General features: G+C 38.4%; 1 protein-coding gene across 4 annotated transcripts in view; it reads right to left on the bottom strand.

Moving 5' to 3' along the window:
• Window positions 1-21,054, bottom strand: part of STARD13 (StAR related lipid transfer domain containing 13) — a 482,949-nt gene that overhangs the window by 281,171 nt on the left and 180,724 nt on the right. For all 4 annotated transcript variants that reach the window (XM_044927356.2, XM_044927355.2, XM_025262908.3 and 1 more), the window contains one exon: window positions 2,107-2,140. In XM_044927356.2, the coding sequence (XP_044783291.1) occupies window positions 2,107-2,140 (34 nt within the window). The remainder of the gene's footprint in view (window positions 1-2,106; window positions 2,141-21,054) is intronic.

Consider the following 21,054-nt stretch of genomic DNA (forward strand, 5'->3'; position numbering starts at 1 on the left):
TCTGCTGGCTTGCTTGCCAATGCCAATGCTTTTTTTTTTTTATGTCAAGATGAAACACTAACTGGCAGAGTAGATAAGCAGCTAAAAACTGAGTCTCTGGTAGACTGAACCCCCACTGCACGATACCTGGATACTGGAGGATAAGCTGCACATCCAATCTGGTACTTTTATACCAGATCACAGCCATCAAAGCTGAAATTCCTCATTGGAGATTTGTTAGAAAAGTACTTGTCATTTCTGGCCAGAAGTTAGTGGGAGTTGTTTCTTATTTACTCTCTTGACTGTAATTTTGTATGATGGAAAATATCCTTTAACTATAACAAGCTGGGTTTGCTTATGATAAAAAGAAAATAAATCTATCACATTTTAATTAAAACCTTAGCACGCTGCTTATTTGTGTAAATCCCCCATTTCGTGATTTCTGGACTGAAACAGTCTTTGCTGATGTAAATGCAAGATCGACCCCTTGAGCTTGAGTTGGAATTTTAACAAAAAGTGATGGAGCACAGAGGGCTCTACTTAGGGCATAGTTTACAATTTGGGACACATTCATAAGATTTTAAAAACAGATGTTGCTTATATCCCACTCAGGTGTCAGGTGGTTGGGGGTTATGTACCATTAAGGTCTCAAATATAAAAATGCATGCATGCATGCTAAGTCGCTTCAGTTGTGTACGACTCTTTGCAATTCCACAGACTGTAGCCTGCCAGCTCCTCTGTCTATGGGATTCTCCAGGCAGGAATACTGGAGTGGGTTGCCATGTCCTTCTCCAAATATAAAAATGGATATGGACAAAATTGTGCAGGCTTGATGCTACAAGCACTTAACAGAATGGCAGGAGCAACTCTGTTTGGTGATTCTTGGTACAGTTGGTGGGGCCAGAACATTATCAAGGATATTTTTGGGATGCATTTCCAGCTAGTCACTTTGCCTGGTGGTCCAGTGTGAATGTCTCCTTGCAAGTCTCCCCAAGAGATAGAACAGTAGATGACTATATCCAGAGACCTTTGCAAAGCTGAGGCTAATTTGAGCTGAAGCTGAGATCTTGGGTTTTTTAATAGGAACTAAAAGTTTTCTCCAACAGATTAAAGAAAAAGAGGCCATTGAAAACAAAAACAATGATGGTTACCAAAAATCAGGGCAGCAATACAGTATTATTTTTAGTGGCATTATTATAAATAATATTATAAACAAATTTATTTCAAAAAAGGCCCTAAAGATATTAACTCAGAAACAAGAAGTTTTAATTTTTTTCATTGAACTTTTCCAGAAACACATTATCTTCCACATGTGAAGAATGTGGATAATGGAATCACACGAAGTTTTTGAAGTGGTTTCCTTTCAAGTGTAAACATTTAAATGACCACATGAAGTAAGGACAAATGAGAAGATTCAGAATGATGTGTCCACAATGACTGGTCAAACAAAGAACTGTTCAAATAAAACAACAGTTGCTAAACAGATGGTAAGAAGTGATGGTTCCAGGGAGTTTTTCTTATTTTATGTAGTTATTGAAATAAGAAAGTCAATAAATTAAGATGCACTTTGATTTATGCATAACATTTCCAAATATAGCAGATACAACAATAAAAATTGCTACTTTTCTTTATTTGTCAAGAGGACTTAGCAGTTGTTTTGGTACAGCTGTTATTTTCTTACTACTTTTTCTATTTCAAGACATAGTCAAGTACATATTTCAAGACAAAGTCTGGTTATGCAAAGGAATTTCTTTTTTAAATTTCCTTAATTTTTTTCACATATAACAGTATAGTATTAATAGCTTCAGATGTATAATGATTATTTTTTGATATATATATATATATTTGGATATATAGCAAAGTGACTACCAAAACAGATACAGTTATGCAAAGTAATTTCTGCATGTATGAATTAAACCCACTATATGCCTGCATGAAGACAAGGGAAAAACTAAGTGAACTGATCCAGTCTTCAAGATGTAGAATACACTCAGACTTAACATCATACTGTGACTATCAATTACTCTGCAAGACATGTGGTCTGCTTAAATTTATAGCAACTAGGCAAGGCTCTTTAAACAACTTTCACAGACAATCAGTAAAACAGATTTCCTCAAAGAGACTTACCTGCTCTCTCTTTGCTTCGTTTGTCAGAGGGCACCTGTATCCAAAAAAAAAAAAAAAAAAAATCAAGACTCTCTTAATATCTCAGATTTATGCTGCTGTCATTAAGAATATCATTGAGTTTGAAAAAAAATCAGATTGTAAAATTAGAACTGAATGGCCTTCAGAAATGAAAGTAAAATGCCAATTAGGGTAATGCGATTGCATGATTTTAGTGTGCACAAAGAATCTGGAATAATAAAAGTAATACTCATTGACAAGGAAAATGCCTGAATCTTATTTTTCTCAGATTTATGTACTTTTCTCAGGCTTATGTCAAGATTTGCACTATACTATGCATCCATTTAGCAACTAGAGGAAGACTGATGTCTAGTTTTTGTCGTGTACTCTGCTGCCCTCATGTCACCAATAACCTCCAATAACCTCCTTAGTGCTAACCAGCAACAGTACAGCAACTGAGCCAGCTGAGCACTCCTCCCATCAGAAACTTGATCCTTCTGAGCTCCTGTTCTCCCACAGTCCCTGCTTGTACATTTCTAACCGGTCCTTCTCATTTTCTCGGTGGATTCCCTTCTTGCCTGGGCTCTTTTGGCATATTGATTTAATTTACTTTTGTTTTATTTTGTTTTTCAGACATGTTGCAGGGCTGGCTTCTCTTCTTACTTTGCACTTTTTCCAGGGTGATCTCATCTACTTTCCATCCATACTCTGATAACCTCCAGATTTATATCTCCAGCCCACGTCTCTTAACTTGAGCTTCAGGCCAATATGGGAAACTGTTTATTGGACATCTGCATTTGGAGATTTCAGACACCACAAAACCATGTGTTTGAAGTTCAACATCATCCATCCCCTCACATACATACCCAACTCCCAAACCAATTCTTTTTCTGTGTTCCCATCTTAGCGAAAGGCATCATGAACTGAACATATGTGTCCCTCCCCAGATTGGGTTGTTGAAGCCTAATCCCCAGTGTGATGGCATTTGGAGGTGGAGCTCTAGGAGGTAATTTGGTTTGGATGAGGTCATGTGGTTGGGTCCCCCCCAATGGAGCTGGTGCCCTTGTAAGAGGATGAAGAGCTCAGAGTTCTGCATCATGTGAGGACTCAGTGAGGAAAATGGTCATTTGCAAAGCAGGAAATGAGATTTCACCAGATACCAAATCTGTCAGTACCCTGATTTTGGACTTGAAGACTCCAGAACTATGAGAAATAAATATCTGTTGTTTAAGCCACCAAGTCTATGGTGTATTTGTCATAACAGCTCCAACTGATAAAAATCAATCTATCTACCTGGTTGCCCAAATGGGAAACCCAAGGATCATCTTCGACTCTTTCCTGTCCTTCTTGTTAAATTCTGTTGATGGCTACTCTCAAATCTTGCTTGAATCCGTCTACTTATTTTCATTTCTACTTCCACCTTCTGGGCAACATTCAGGTCATGCTTAGATAATTGCAATAGCTTTCTAACTTCTAGCCTGACTCTAGTCTTATCTTCCTCCAATCTATTCAGCATCCAGTGTGATGTTTCCAAAATACAATTTGATCATGTCACTTTTCTACTTGGAGCTATCCAATTATTCCCTAATACTCTAAGAATAAATAAAGTTTAGAGGTTAAGATCTTACACTTTCTAACACCATACACAAAAATAAACTCAAAATGGATTAAAGATCTAAACGTAAGACCAGAAACTATAAAACTCCTAGAGGAGAACATAGGCAAAACACTCTCTGACATACACCACAGCAGGATCCTCTATGACCCACCTGCCAGAATATTGGAAATAAAAGCAAAAATAAACAAATGGGACCTAATCAAACTTAAAAGCTTCTGCACAACAAAGGAAACTATTAGCAAGATGAAAAAACAGCCTTCAGAATGGGAGAAAATAATAGCAAATGAAGCAACTGACAAACAACTAATCTCAAAAATATACAAGCAACTCCTGCAGCTCAATTCCAGAAAAATAAATGACCCAATCAAAAAATGGGCCAAAGAACTAAATAGACATTTCTCCAAAGAAGACATACAGATGGCTAACAAACACATGAAAAGATGCTCAACATCACTCATTATCAGAGAAATGCAAATCGAAACCACTATGAGGTACCATTTCACACCAGTCAGAATGGCTGCGATCCAAAAGTCTACAAGCAATAAATGCTGGGGAGGGTGTGGAGAAAAGGGAACCCTCTTACACTGTTGGTGGGAATGCAAACTAGTACAGCCACTATGGAGAACAGTGTGGAGATTCCTTAAAAAACTAGAAACAGAACTGCCTTATGATCCAGCAATCCCACTGCTGGGCATACACACTGAGGAAATCAGAAGGGAAAGAGACACGTGTACACCAGTGTTCATCGCAGCACTGTTTATAATAGCCAGGACATGGAAGCAACCTAGATGTCCATCAGCAGATGAATGGATAAGAAAGTTGTGGTACATATACACAATGGAGTATTACTCAGCCATTAAAAAAATACATTTGAATCAGTTCTAATGAGGTGGATGAAACTGGAGCCTATTATACAGAGTCAAGTAAGCCAGAAAGAAAAACACCAATACAGTATACTAACGCATATATATGGAATTTAGAAAGATGGTAACAATAACCCTGTATACGAGACAGCAAAAGAGACACTGAAGTATAGAACAGTCTTATGGACCCTGTGGGAGAGGGAGAGGGTGGGAAGATTTGGGAGAATGACATTGAAACATGTATAATATCATTTATGAAATGAGATGCCAGTCCAGGTTTGATGCACAATACTGGATGCTTGGGGCTGGCGCACTGGGATGACCCAGAGGGATGGTATGCGGAGGGAGGAGGGAGGAGGTTTCAGGATGGGGAACACATGTATACCTGTGGCAGATTCATTTCGATATTTGGCAAAACCAAAACAATATTGTAAAGTTTAAAAATTAAAAAAAAAATAAAATTGAAAAAAAAATGTAAAAAAAAATCTTACACCTAGCTGCATGACCGTCAGAAAATTATGCAATTTCTCCAAGCCTCATTCTCTCATCAGGCAAATGGGGTTGCTTTGAGGAGTAAGTAAAATCATTTGTGTGATGTGCTGAGCAACAAGTATTGCATAGAAGAGACATACAGTAAATATTTATTGATTATTTTGGAGGAACTTTTCAAAAACAGAGACTTACATTTTATTAACTCTTTCAAAGCATAATGATAATTTGAATAATACTCTTTGAGAGTCAAGGATGAAAGAGGCAAAATGCTGATGCAGTTAGAGCTTTTTCCTCAATATCACAGTTCCTCCCACCCCATTGTTATTCTCTCTCATCTTATTTTACGTCTCCTCTGTCTCCGTTCACACTTACAGTGGGTAAGAGCAAATTCACAAGAAACTTGATGACTGACAATGAGAAGAGTCAATTTTCCCAAGGATATTCACATTTTAAAGGGCACCATCTGATGACAAACACCAAGTACTGAATTTCTAATGATAAAACTTGAGATAGTGTGAGACAGAGGAGGAGAAAGCTCTCTCCACATTTCTCAAATAATATCAAGTAGGTGACTACTTCCTGCTCTAAAGAGAACTCAGTCAATGAGAATAGCACATCATATTTAAATGGGTCTCACTTGATTTGGAAGCAAATATATCTAATGACTATTTGACTTGGAATAGCAAGTAAAATAAAATTATAAAGTAGATAAATTTTGTTCCATGAACATAATAAAACATTAATAATTATTTAAAATATCATAATAATGTTTTAATAACCATTCAACATAGAAATAACCCAGCAGGATTCTTCAAGTTCAACTGTTTAAAAATTCTCAGTTATGAGCTAAGAGCAATTCCTGCAGAGAAATGTCAGCTTGAGGGCTTAAAAAGGAAACAAAAGTAAGTAGACTTCCTCATCTAGTCCTTGAGATTGAGTGCTAACAGAGCTATTCACACATTAATAATGACAGTAATAATAATAATTGACATAAGAAACTAAAAGTCAGATTACTTGATTCCAAAATAGATAAATGCAATAGGGATTTCCAGATAAACAGAAGTACTCAACAAATGTATGGTCAAGTATTATTTAGTTCTAAATGCAGAATGATGCATTAAAAGGTGCAGAGTTTGAATCTGGTAAATATATGTGCTTGTGTGCTTGCTAGGTCACTTTAGTCGTGTCCAACTCTTTGGATCCTATAGATTGTAGCCTCTGTCTGTGAGATTCTCCAGGCAAGAGTACTGGAGTGAGTTGCCATGCCCTTCTCCAGGGGATCTCCCTGACCCAGGGACTGAACCTGTACCTCTCATGTCTCATGCATTGGCAAGTGGGTTCTTTATCACTGGCGCCATCTGGGAAGCCAATTAATTAATTTTAATTAATACTAAAAATATTAATGTTGTCATGATAAGAAAAAAGTAGAAATTAAATGCCTAAAATTAAAGCAACAAAAATTAGTGTTCTTGAAAAATAAAAAATGAAAAATATTACTAAATTTTAAAGACATTGGAGATATTTGAAAATGAACCCCTAATGCATGTTAACCATTTCAACAGTACATGACAAATTAGATGAAGAAGTATAGCTATGGACATTCCTTTCCCAGGAAAAATGATGAGACAAATATTAAATATACATATATATATATATATTTCCTATGCTATGTCAGCTCCAAAAAATTTATAAAGGTGATGGTGAACATACATTTCTTTATGGATATTCAACAATATTTTCCCATAATCATTTTCATTAAAACTCACTAGGTGACGGGGCTGGGAGGAGGAGGGAATGGGGAGCTGCTGTTTAGTGGGTATAGTTTTAAGATGAAAAGAGTCTTGGGGATGGAGGATTGCACAACAATGTGAATGTAATTATGCCACTGAAGTGTACAATTCAGTGGTTAAGATAATAAAGTTTATGTTTTATGTATTTTTCCACAATTAAAAACACACAAAGAAATCTCTAGATGCACATAGCCTATTGCTACTTGTTATGTTTAAACTCCCACTACCTTACACTTCAAACCCCTCTGTTTGGAAATCCGAATAGAATAAATCTAAGATCCAAAATATGACTTATGGGCAGATAATAAAAGAACTGCTACTAACCTGGAGATAATTATTTATACTCCCTAAAGTCATCATGAGATTACAGTCATCTCCAGAAGCATGAAGAAGGAAGAGAAAAGGAGGTGGGATAATGGCATTCACTGATGCCAGGGCAATTAGATGAAAAATCTCCAGGCAACAAATGGGTTATTTCTCTGGATATTTTATTATTTGTTGAGTGTTTAGCCAACATATAGAAACACTCATGTCTAGCACTGTGCTGGGTGTTTGACCCTTTCTCTTTGTGGGATAGATGGCTAAGGGCAGGTATTTATCCCGCTGGAGATTCAGGAACTCTAGAATGGTTAGAAGAGCAAGCTGGAATCAAGATTGCCACAAGAAATATCAATAACATCAAATATGCAGATGACACCACCCTTATGGCAGAAAGCGAAGAGGAACTAAAGAGCCTCTTGATGAAAATGAAAGAGGAGAGTGAAAAAGCTGGCTTAAAACTCAACATTCAAAAAACTAAGATTATGGCATCTGGCCCCATCACTTCATGGCAAATAGATGGGGAAACAATGGAAACAGTAAGAGACTTTATTTTCTTGGGCTCCAAAATCACTACAGATGGGTGACTGCAGCCATGAAATTAAAAGACGCTTGCACCTTGGAAGAAAAGCTATGACTAACCTAGACTGCATATTAAAAAGCAGAGACATTACTTTGCTGACGAAACTCCGTCTAGTCAAAGCTATGGTTTTTCCAGTCGTCGTGTATGAATGTGAGAATTGAACCATAAACAAAGCTGAGCGCCAAAGAATTGATGCTTTTGAACTGTGATGTTGGATAAGACTCTTGAGAGTCCCTTGGACTGCAAGGAGATCAAACCAGTCCATCCTAAAGGAAATCAGTGTTGAATATTCATTGGAAGGACTGACACTGAAGTTGAAGCTCCAGTCCTTTGGCCACCTGATTTGAAGAACTGATTCAGTGGAAAAGACCCTGATCCTGGGAAAGATTGAAGTCAGGAGAAGAAGGGGACAACAGAGAATGAAATGGATGGCATCACCAACTTGATGGACATGAGTTTAAGCAAGCTCTGGGAGTTAGTGATGGACAGGGAAGCCTGGTGTGCTGCAGTCCATGGGGCTGCAAAGATTTGGACATGACTGAGTGACTGAACTTACTGAGAATAGTTACAATTATCTCATGGATAAATCCTAGTAAAATTCTCTGAAGTATGTTTGAGTCACTTGCCTCATCTGGTGAGATTCCCAGAAGGTGTTACGTTTTTGATATTGATAAAGCCATAGTAATTACAAAGCCATGTTCCCACAGACAGTCTAAGAATAACATTTTAGGAATTGGTTTTATGAACATGTATTTAGTAGACAATTGTTTATTGGAACAAATGTATGAAATCTGGATGAAATGCCGATATGCATCCCTTGTCACACAGACAAATATGCAGATTAAAAAAATAGAACAACTCTAGACAACCATAAAAACATCCAGATAATTTTTATTGGGAAGCAATGGCCCTTGGGGCTTGTGATGATCAATCAAGTCAATAAATACATTGACTATTATTGTCCAGGTGAAACCAAAAAGCTGTTTCATCACCTGCTGTTCTTGAAATACAAAGGGCCCATTTGTTCCAAGTGCCCTTGTAGTAAGCCTTTAAAACTAAAAGCAGCAGATAAAATCCCAAAGTAAATAAACTCTTAGGAAAACATGTAAGCCATTTTACTATTTGCTCTTTACTTTGTCCAGAATACACCTGCTGGTTTCAAACTCAGTAAACCATATCTTGCAGTGACCCTGATTTAAACATTACAGAATAATATCTAAGTAGAAATGAGCCGATAAAGCTAATCACCAGATTACCACTGGAAAGCTGGTTTCTTTAGACAAATATAAGGGATATATTATATACTGACTTTGGCCCAAATAACTTAAGACTCGTTGACTGTGAGATCGGTGGTTTTATATCTCAGAAAAACAAACAAAAATCCTTTTCCTAATCTCCCTCATGTTAGCTCCTTAAAAGATCATGCACAAACTATATGTAAAAATGAAAAAGAAGAACAAATATTTTAAAGTATTATAATCTGTGATTTCAGAGCTATTTCAAGGAGACCTAAAAGTTTCAATCACTGTATCAGTTCATGAAGAAATAAGATGAAAATTTAATGTTCTTTAATTACCATACTAAATTTTCATTATTGACTTTAATTTTGATTTCAAAATATTCCAAACATGGCCTTGTAGAGAAGTTTCCAAAACTTTTGATTTCTGTAAAAATTCTTTATAGTGATTCCTACCGAATTGTCAAAGTTATTCCTCCCCTGACTCATGCTGAGAAAAGGCTGTAGTAATTCTTAGTGGGACTGTGGGGAGAAATAGAAACCAACAGATTTCCTCACAAATAACTGTACTATGAAAACCAAAGAAAAAGCTGCTAAAAAGGCTAGAGAGAATGTATAATATAATTCAATATTCACTCTTTGTTTTCATTTGATCTTCACTCATTTCTTTTACACCTGAGATATAGAAAGTAATTCTTGTTTTAGTGCTATATGAAAATTTCAATACATCTGAAACATAAGAGTCAAATGAAAATCTACTTTTGTGGATTGAAAAATATTTCGATTCAGCCCATGATGTATAAATCTTTCTACTTCTAAATGTAAATTTTGGTATATGTACAATAGGATTCAGATACTTGAACAGAAGTAGTAGGTAATGCATAATTTCAGACATTTAACCTAAATACACACAAAAAAAAACAACCTTTACTAGTTCAGTGAGTATAAAATGATGCTATTTAATAAACCATGGCATTTTAATAAGCATGCCTGACATCTGGTGCTGATAAAAAGGATTTCATATTTTATAGTTAACATTTAAATAAAAAACATTACTGTAGTTTTGCTATTTATCACAGGCCACAGATGGCATAGGTCACATTTGGGTGGCTTCATTTCCTTTTTGAATAGTTTATATAAAGACGCCACTTGTTTTCTCTCTTTCTGTGAATGCTTTATATAAGGTTTGGATCAAGTCCCAGAAATGAATAAATGAAGGAAGAAAGGAATGCATCAAATGAAAACGAAGTTTCTTAATAACAAAACTGATTATAGAATTTTCCTGGAAAAAGTTTAGTTAATAAAGTTCATTCTAAAACAATGATCCAAGGAATTTGCATCTGGATAAATATTTGAAGTAACTTTTCCAGAACTGCAAAACCCCATAAGAACCTCTAAAAGTTCCATCTTTTGAACAACTGTATTTGCTCTAGGCAAAGTGGACTAATCCTTTGATTCAAGGCAGGTTTGTCAGGAGCCTATGGAAGCAGCAGCTGAGCCTGATCCTGCTGAGACAGTCAGGCTGCTCTGGAGCTGTCCAGATGCTCTCCTTGTCTCTGGAGCATGCATCTTCTTGTCCTGCTTTCTCAGACTTCATGTGTTCCACTCTTTAGATCCTATGGTGAGGGTCCTGCTCCAACTTGGACATCGAACAGTGGTGTCCCTGACTCTTGACCCCAACACACCAGCTCTTGACCCTTTCCTCTAGAAGATGTCACTGGCATCTGGTCCTATCATTTCATGGCAAATAGGTGGGGAAATGTGGAAGCAATGATGGATTTTATTTTCTTGAGCTCCAAAATCACTGCAGACGGTGACTACAGCCATAACATGAGAAGAAGATGGCTCCTTGGAAGAAAAGCTATGACAAACCTAGACAGCATAATAAACAACAGAAACATCACTTTGCTGACAAAGGTCCGTCTAGTCAAAGCTATGGTTTTTCCAGTAGTCATATATGGATGTGAGAGTTGGACCATAAAGAAGAGTGAATGCTGAAGAATTGATGCTTTTGAATTGTGGTGCTGGAGAAGACTCTTAAGAGTTCCTCAGACAGCAAGGAGATCAAACCAGTCAATCCTAAAGGAAATCAGTCCTGAATATTCATTGGAAGGACTGATGCTGAAGCTGAAGCTCCAATCCTTTGGCCACCTGATACGAAGTGCTGACTCATTTGAAAAGACTCTGATGCTGGGAAAGATTGAAGGCAAAAGAAGAAGAGGGTGGCAGAGGATGAGATGGTTAGATAGCATCACTGACCCAATGGACATGAATTTGAGCAAGCTCCGAGAGATAGTGGAGGACAGAGGAGCCTGGCATGCTACTGTCCACAGGGTTGCAAAGAGTCAGACATGACTTAGTGACCATTATAACAGCAACAAGTCAATGCAGTAGTATAAAACATACATCATATAATTTTTCATTAAATTTTGTTATAATAATTAAAAATCAATGAGTACACTTACACAAGCATTTATCAGATGATAATGACAGAAATATTATGTTATGAGACAAATAAAAGCTCTGAATGCAAAGTCAGTGGACTAACCTGTAAGAACTGGGAGTGTGAATTAATTAGCTTAAAATCAAACATTTTTTTCTCCTTATTTGGTTCAGAATTCTTGTATTCATAAAAAATGTTTGGTTTCATGATTTACCTTTGAATTTCCTAGCCCAGTACAATATTACAGACCTAGTAAAAATACTTGCAATGTCTTGATCTGGTTATCTAGATTTACAAGAGGCATGATCCACCCTAAGATAATTGGTAAAAGACTCCAAGATTTGATAATCTAGAAGAGTAGGTAAGGTGTATGCTGCTGCTGCTAAGTCGCTTCAGTCATGTCCGACTCTGTGCGACACCATAGACGGCAGCCCACCAGGCTCCCCCGTCCCTGGGATTCTCCAGGCAAGAACACTGGAGTGGGTTGCCATTTCCTTCTCCAATGCATGAAAGTGAAAAGTGAAAGTGAAGTCGCTCAGTTGTGTCCAACTCTTAGAGACCCCATGGACTGCAGCCCACCAGGCTCCTCCGTCCATGGGATTTTCCAGGCAAGAGTACTGGAGTGGGTTGCTATTGCCTTCTCCAGGTAAGGTGTATATATGTATATGTATATGTATATGTGTATATATATATATATATACACAAACACACACACACACCAATAGAAAGCTAGTCAATGAAGAATTTAGTATGACAAAGAATGAACTGATTTTAATAAGTGCAGTTAACACTACTTTATATATATCTTACAGATATTAATGAAAGAAAATTCACTACATTTTCATGTGCTTTTGAAAATCCAGCTGGATGAAGATGAAGTTGAGTTTTCTACTCTGAATGAGATCACAGTCTAGAGCAGAAGACAGCCCCAAAGGGAAAAGATTGTGATCATTTGGAACAAACATACCAGTAGAGGTGACTATAAGAAATGATGGTTGCTCAGAGAAAGGGTCTCATATAAAGAATCAGGGGGAGGTTTGTGTAGAGGGTAGTATTTAAGATCATTCTTAATGAATAATTTCACTGGGAAAATAAGAGGGAGAGGGGAATTCCAGACAGAAGGGACAACATGTACAAAGGAAAGGGGCAGAGGGGAGGGAAGCATGAGTCTTTGGGGAAATGCTGTAAACTAATTATAGGGAAGAGTGTAAAACAATGGGGTTAGAAAGATAAGATGGGTAGATAATAGAGGAATTTGTATACTATATGAAGTCCTTGGGAATATGTATACTATATGAGGGCCTGTGGGTGATAAGGACTCCAAAATTATAGGCTTTGTAATGGTAATTCCCAAGTGACATGAGGGATGGACTGAGGAAGGAAGAGTTTGGACACAAGGTCAAATAAAACCAAGACCTGCTGAAACAGAAGGACATGAAATAGACTATCTGTGATGACACGGTCATTATGAGTAATATTTAGGAGGGGATGAAGAGCAAGGGAAGTGAGAGAGAGGGAGGGAGAGAGGTCATCTTGGGTAGTTTTCAGGTTTTGACATAGGTAAGGTGGTTCACAGAGGTGTCACACTGATGAAGATGAGCAAGAGGGGAGGCGGTCAGGGGTTTGGAATATAAGGTAAGGAATTCTACTTTTAGACACACTGAATTTGAAAAGACTGAGGGACACCCAGTGGGGCCTGTATAAAGAAGCTGGAGTCCAGGAAAGTGGTCTGGACTGAATGAATACAGAATATCTGTGAGAATTCCAGCTCTGAAAGAAGATGAGCTGGTTAGGGGAAGTGTGCTTATAATCAAGGATAGGAGAGGTGGAGACAAGAGTCTGGGGGCATTGTAGTATTTACGACACTGAAGGAAATGACGAGAAGAGGGTGATAAAACAGTATGACAAAAACGGGAAGATCTTAACCAGGAGGAGTAGGTTAATAGAAAGAGGCTGAAAATTAACAACCCAGAAGATTCTAAAACTTGGTAATTATGAAGTGATCTTGGCTCGATCCAGGGGATAGAAATTTGAACAGGATAAATTAAGGAATACAGGGAAATAAAGTAATCTAATCCCAAGAAGCTTGACTTAGAGAGGTTGAAGGATGAAAAAAATGCTAGTCTTGGAAAGTAGTTTCTTGGAGGGCTTTTGTAAATTTGAAGAGATTTTAGTACCGTCAGGGCCTGAGGAGAAGGAGCTCAGTGAAGACTGCAGTTGCCGTTATAAGGGAGCAGAGATCCTGAGGAGGAAGCGGGCAGGCAAGAGGGAGGGAGCGGGGTGCAGGGCCTGATGCGGAAGAAGCAGGGTGGGTGCCAAGAGCGTGGCACAGCTGATGAAGTCAGAGCAGGGAGCTGTGGCGCACCTGAGGGGCTGCAGGTTCTTGGGGGATGTGAAGGTCAGGATGAGGGAGGTCTGGAGCTGAAGAGGGGGCACAGGGGAAATCTACCCATGGAGAAGCAGCAGTGTTTCTTTCTTGCAGTCCTCAGACTGCAGTCTCATACTCAAATATATTTATACTTCATATAAGTATACAACTATGCTGTAGTTATTTCACAAATTTATCTCTCTCCTCAAGCAAACGGTGGATAGTGGAAAATTATGACGCACCTTGTATTTCTTTGGAGGCATTACGGTATGTATATCAGAAAAACCTGGGGTTTTGAGGTAGACACATTGAGTTTGAGTCTTGAATCCATCGGTGACTAGTTATATGGTTTTAGGCTACTTTTCTCCCCTGGCTGAGACTTAGTTTGCTTACCTGTAAAATGGAGATAGTAACACAGTCCTCATAAGGACACAAGGATTAAATTTAAAAATTGTGTGCCATCTCTCATCCATGGCATCCAGGACCAGTTGGACACACGATAAGCTTCATTTGTGCCTTCTATGAGGAGCCTGGAACACCTATGTGCATCTACATGAAAATATCCTTCTCTTTCAATTACTATATTCACTTTCATCTCTAACTTTGAAAATACTGCCTTCCATTAAAGAAGTTATGGAAAAGCTGCCATTCCATCACACCTTAATTCTGTCCTTTGGTGATCATACCTTCCTCCTGACTGTTAGGTGTGTTTAAGTAAGGAATCCAGATCAAGAGTTTGGTTTGGCTCTTACCACATGGCAGACCTCCTTCGGCAACATCCCCCCCAGGTTTGACTGCTTTGTAGGCCTATTTGCCTTGGCTTTCAGGCTTGTTTTTATAGACCAGTCCTGCCAACTTTTAAGATTACACAAGATTATAGTGTATTTTATTTAATGCTTCATTTTCTTTAGAAGAGTGGTTTTTGGTTTTTTAAAAAAACAAAACGCCTTATAAGCCTGATGACTTGGTCAGCTGAATATAGGCCAACTGAGAAGAATTGGGTCATCAAGTTCTGGACACACAGCCCTGGAAAATGTCAGGAGTTGGATGGTCTACTCCTTTGTCTGGACCCAGCTCAAGTAACTTCCTGAATGAATCCTACGTGCTTTAAGAAATAAAAGCACTCTTAAGAATTTGTTTTCTTCTAAGTATGGAAGAAGCATTGGTGATACTGGTTTGGGGGGAGCATCCTTTTCATTTTGAATTTGAAAACCACAGGAAAATCAGTAGTTTAAGGAAATGCCAATAAAAGATGAAGTATCAGTTCAGTTCAGTTGCTCAGTTGTGTCTGACTCTTTGTGACCCCATGAATCGCAGCACGCCAGGGCTCCCTGTCCATCACCAACTCCTAAAGTTCACTCAAACTCACGTCCATCGAGTCAGTGATGCCATCCAGCCATCTTATCCTCTGTCGTCCCCTTCTCCTCCTGCCACCAATCCCTCCCAGCATCAGGGTCTTTTCCAATGAGTCAACTCTTCGCATGAGGTGGCCAAAGTATTGGAGTTTCAGCTTTAGCATCAGTCCTTCCAATGAACACCCAGGACTGGTCTCCTTTAGAATGGACTGGTTGGATCTCCTTGCAGTCCAAGGGACTCTCAGGAGATAATAATAATGTAGTATTGCTATTTTATCTGTGTTAATGGAGATCTGGGACTTTAAAACTATCTACCAAAATCTAATTTGACATCATCTTTAGATATAAATAACTGTATAGACACTTTGCTGTGTGCCATAATTTAAATATTAATAAGAAAAGAAAAGCATTTCCAAAAAATGAAAAGTTAGATAAACAAAGATGAGGGAGGTCATATATTTGGTCCTCAACAGCAGGAATAAAAAAAATGGCCTGACTCCTTGCTTCTCTGTTCCTGCCAACCTCTGTGTAAAGGTGCTCATGAGTAGTGAAAAGAATAAAAGGAATGTAGCAGGAAGAAGAAACTTAAAAAGCAAGGCTGGTGAGTTAATGACATGAAACCCACATGGTATATAGATAGTCCTTAAACAACTGACAGCTGACTTTTTTTTCTCGTGTTGACTTAATGCCTGGTCTCCTAACTTTAAGGGCTTCTGACTTAAGGTGGCTGGAAATGTGCTGGTTGGATCTTCTGCTCAGGAAGCAATAGCTCCTCTAGATCCACCACCTTCTTGGTGTTGAGGCCATGCTTCCTGCAGGCTGCTCCCACCCAGTGAGTGAAGCTGGTGGGGGTACTAACACAGCCCTTTCTAGTCAGAGGCAGGACACTCCCTATGCACGACTTTGTTACAGGACTTCCCATTGGTCCGGCCAAGCCTTTCTCGGAACTGCGCTTGGTCTGCAACCCCTCTTTCCCGCTCTCCTTCTGTAAGTGCCAGACCTCCAATATCGTAGGGAGGCTACTCCCAGCTTTCTCTGCTCCTGTTCTCAACAAACGCCTTGCGTGGTTAATCCTACCTTGGCATCTGCCTCTTGGCAGACATGAATTAACACATTCATCCAATATCTTGTATTTGTTTTACACTCACAAGTAGGCATATACATAGAGCTGAAGCAAAGAAAGATTTAATAAACTGCCCAGGGAGATATGATAACTCAAAGTCCAATCTCTGCTTCATCTTGGGGCCTGAGTCTCCTGAAGCCCCACGGTCTTTCACTTAACCAACGTTTATTGAATGCCTCCTATATGCCTTCTACGGCTCTGGACCCTATCCTAAGAGTAAAGGACTCCTTTGAGTGGCATGCTCAGATTCGTGATATAATAAGATCATTCTGTTGCAAAGCATAGAAGTAACTCAAGGGAACAAGGCCAGAGGAGAGGAGGCCAGTTTGGGGGCTGGTGCAGTCATCCAAAGAGAAAACGGTAGCACGTGTGAGAAGAGCCCCAGCATAGATAAAAGAGGTGGGGAGACATTTAACTGGAAATTTTAGTGATTCAACATATATTTACTCCAGATCAGCCCTGCCCTTGGCTACACTCTGGGAAGACAGGAAACAACAGACACATTCCCAACTGTTCAGAAGCATTTGAATGACTTCTGGTCAGAGACGTATGTGTGTGTGTGTGTGTGTGTGTGTGTGTGTGTAAAGGAACTTTTGCTCAACTCAGTCACTTAAAGCCCAGAGACATAATGGAAAACAGGAGGGGGGGGGCCCTCCTACACCAATAAAACAAGAAAATGGCCTTGTGCCTAAACCACAGACTATGACACACAGAAGTCAATTACAGTGGGAAGCTCGGCCAGAACGAGGGTGCTGAGAGTGGCCCCAAACCTCAGACTCTGAACAGGATGCAGACTTCCCCGAAAATGAGTGTCACAACAGTAGAAGGTCTGACTAGTGACCCTCTGATTAGGACACCTAGTACATGGGGAGTTTGGGAGAAGTGAGGAGTGCCTTGCGTGATGTGTCCTACAGACACCCTGGTCTGGATTTCCCTTGGAAGGGCCCCTCTGAGTACTGAACTGTGTGCACACCATGTTTATTATAATTATTCTTAATCTTGTGACTTTTTTCATTTTTACAGCTTTATTGAGGTATAAATGACCCAGAAAAAAACTGCATAGATTTAAAGCATACAATGTAGTAACTTTGGACATATGCATTTATCTGGGGAAACATAATCACAATCAAGATGCTAACCATCTACTCTCCAAAGTTTCCTTGTGCCCCTTTGCAATCATCTTTCACACCCTCTTTTGCCTCCCACATCCAGTTGCAGACAACCTGTGATCTGCCTTCTCTCACTATAGATTAGTCTGAGTTCTTAAGAATTTGATATAAATGGAATCATGCAATATTTACTCTGTTTTTCCTAGCTTCTTTCATTTAACAGAATGCATTTGAGTTCCAGTCTCTTTAATTTTAGCCATTCTAATAGGTATATAAAGTTCTTTAGTTTTTTGTGGTTTAAATTTTCATTTCCCCAATAACTAATGATACTAAGTCGCTTTTTCATGTGGTTATTTGCCACCTGTATACTTACTCTGAAGAAATTTCTTTTGAATCATCTGCCCATTTTTTAAATGGTTGTTCATTTTTTCATCATTGCTTTTATAAAGTTCTTCATATATTAAGTATACAAGTCTTTTATCAGATAAGTGATTTGCGAAGATTTTCTTTTAGTCCGTGGCTTCTCTTTTCTTTCTAGAAGTTCTTAATATTGAAACTGTCCAATTCTGTAATGGATTATTTATGGTTTCAATCTAAGAAATACTTGCTTTACTCAAGGTCAGAAAGATGTTTCACTTGTGTTTTACGGTTTAGATTTTACATTTGTCTCTGATCCCTTTTGAGATAATTTTTGTTAGTAGTAAGTCTGAACCAAGGTTCCTTTTTTCACACACGAATATCCCATCATCTCAGTACCATCTGCTGAAGAGACTGTCTTTTCTCCATTGAATTGCCTTTACCCCTTTGTCTGTCTTCTTTTGCATTACTTTATATATTTTATGGTGCCATTTTAACTCCTCAATTGGTTTATAAGCTGTAACTCTGAATTTTGTAGTTGTTGTTGATTAGGTTCTTAGTCCTTAGATTGGGGTTTACAGTTTACATTTTTGACTTACTGGTCTACTTTCAAGTAGTATCACATCACTTCATGCATAGTACATAAAACTTACAACACTTCTCCGTATTCCTCCTCCTTCAGGACTGTTACTTTCATACATTTTATGTCCACATGTGTTATAAACTTCCAAACACAATGCTGTTGTATTTGCTTTAAACAATTATTTTTAAAGAGATGGAGTGAGTGATAGTTGCTCAGTCGTGCCCGACTCTTTGCAACCCCATGGACTGTAGCCTGCCAGGCTCCTCTGTCCATAGAATTCTCCAGGCAAGAATACTGGAGTAGGTTGCCATTTCCTTCTCCAAAAGAGATGGAAAATATTTTTAATTGCACTTACCTTCATATCCATCATTTCCCACACACTTCATTCCTTTGTACAGATCCAGATTTTCATCTGGTATTATTTTCCTTTAACCTGGGGACTTCCTGTAATATCTCTTATAGTATAACTCTGCTGGTAATGAATTCTCTGATTTTTTTTAATGTAAAAGATAGTTATTTGAAAGATATTTTTCATGGTATGGAATTGTACTTTAAATATATTATGCCATTGGCTTGCATTGTTTCCAAACAAAAATCTGAGGTCATTTTTATTTATTCCTTTGTATTAAATATACGTTTTTCCTCTCTGATGGCTTTTAAGATTATCTTTTATCATTGGCTTTAAATAATTTCATTGTAATGTGTGTTAATGTAATGTGCTTTCAGTTTTTTTATGTTTGGAGTTTTCTGTTAGTTTTGTGGGTCTGAAGTTTTCATTAAATTTGGGAAAATTAAGGGACTTCTCTGGTGGTCCAGTGGTTAAGACTCTGTGCTCCCAACAGTGGCTAAGACTGAGTTCTCAATGAATGAGGCCTGGGTTCTATCATTGGTCAGGGAACTAGATTCCACCTGGTACAACTAAGAGTTCGCATGCCACAACAAAAGATCCTGCATGCCACAAAGAAGATCAAAGATCCCAAGTGCCGCAACTAAGCCCCTACACAGTCAAATAAATAAACATTTTTTTAATCTGGAAAAGTTGCCATTCTTTTTGCACATTTTTTTCTGTTTCTGCTTTTTTCACTTCCAATTACATGTATATGAAGCTGCCTAAAGTTATCTTGTAGCTGATTGATTTTTAAAAGAATATATTTTATTTTTTAAATCAATTTTAGGTGTATAGCAAAGCTGAGTGGAAGATAAAGAGTTTTCATATACTGTCTACATAAACACATAACTTCCCCCACTATTGACATCCTCCACCAGAGTGGCACATGTATTAAAACTGATGAATTTACACTGACACATAATTATCACACAAAGTCCATAGTTTACCATAGAATTCAATCCTCGTATTGCACATGCTATGGGTTTAAATGTATGACATGTATTCAACATTAGAGTATCATAAGAGCAGTTTCACTGTCCTAAAAAACTTCTCTGTTCTGCCCATTCATTCTCCCCCCTCCCCTAAGGCCTGGTAACCACCAATTTTTCACTGTTTGCTTGTTTTTGCCTTTTCCAAAATGCCACATAATACTGTAGAGCTTTTTCAGACTTACACATTCAAATTTCCTCCATGATTTTTCATAGCTTGATAGCTCATCTCCTTTTAGCACTGAGTAAATAGCCCATTGTCTGGATGTATCACAGTTTACTTATCTATTCATCTATTTTTTTTCCATCTACTGAAAGAGATCTTCAGTTCAGTTCAGTTCAGTTGCTCAGTTGTGTCCAACTCTTTGCGACCCCATGGACTGCAGCATACCAGGCCTCTCTGTCCATCACCAATTCCCAGAGATTACTCGAACTCATGTCCATTGAGTTGGTGATGCCACTCAACCATATCTTAGTTACTTCCAAGTGAATAAAGCTGTTTTAAACTTTCAGGTGCAGGATTTTCTGTGACATAAGTTTTTAATCCCTTTGGATAAATACCAAGGAGCTTGATTGCTGGATCATATGATGAGAGCATGTTTAGGTTGTAAGGAACTGCCAAACTGCCTTTCAAAGTGGCTGTACAATTTTCCATTCTCACAAGCAATGAATAAGGGCTCCTATGGCTCCATTTCCTTGTCAGCATTTGCTATTGTCAGTGTTTTGAATTTTGGCCACTCCAATTAACATGTAGTGGTATCTCATCATTGTTTTAATTTGCATTTCCCTGATGATGTCTGCAAGGAGATCCAACCAGTCCATTCTAAAGGAGATCAGCCCTGGGATTTCTTTGGAAGGAATGATGCTAAAGCTGAAACTCCAGTACTTTGGCCACCTCATGCGAAGAGTTGACTCATTGGAAAAGACTCTGATGCTGGGAGGGATTGGGGACAGGAGGAGAAGGGGATGACAGAGGATGAGATGGCTGGATGGTGTCACTGACTCGATGGATGTGAGTCTCAGTGAACTTCGGGAGTTGGTGATGGACAGGGAGGCCTGGCGTGCTGCGATTCATGGGGTTGCAAAGAGTTGGACACAACTGAGTGACTGATCTGATCTGATCTGAACTGATGATGTCTGATGTAGAGCAGTTCATATGCTTTTGCCACATGTAGATCTTCTTTGGTAAGGTGTGCTCCCTCCACATTCTTTTCTCTTTGAGTTTTACTTTTGATAGCTTTTATGTTTCCAGTTTCACTCACTGATTTTTCCTCTGTAGGGTTTCAACTATTAGTCCAATGCAGTGCATTTTTTTTTCACCTCACATATTCATTT

This window comes from Bubalus bubalis, chromosome 13, assembly GCF_019923935.1.
Source record: "Bubalus bubalis isolate 160015118507 breed Murrah chromosome 13, NDDB_SH_1, whole genome shotgun sequence".
Classification (NCBI taxonomy): Eukaryota; Metazoa; Chordata; class Mammalia; order Artiodactyla; family Bovidae; genus Bubalus; species Bubalus bubalis.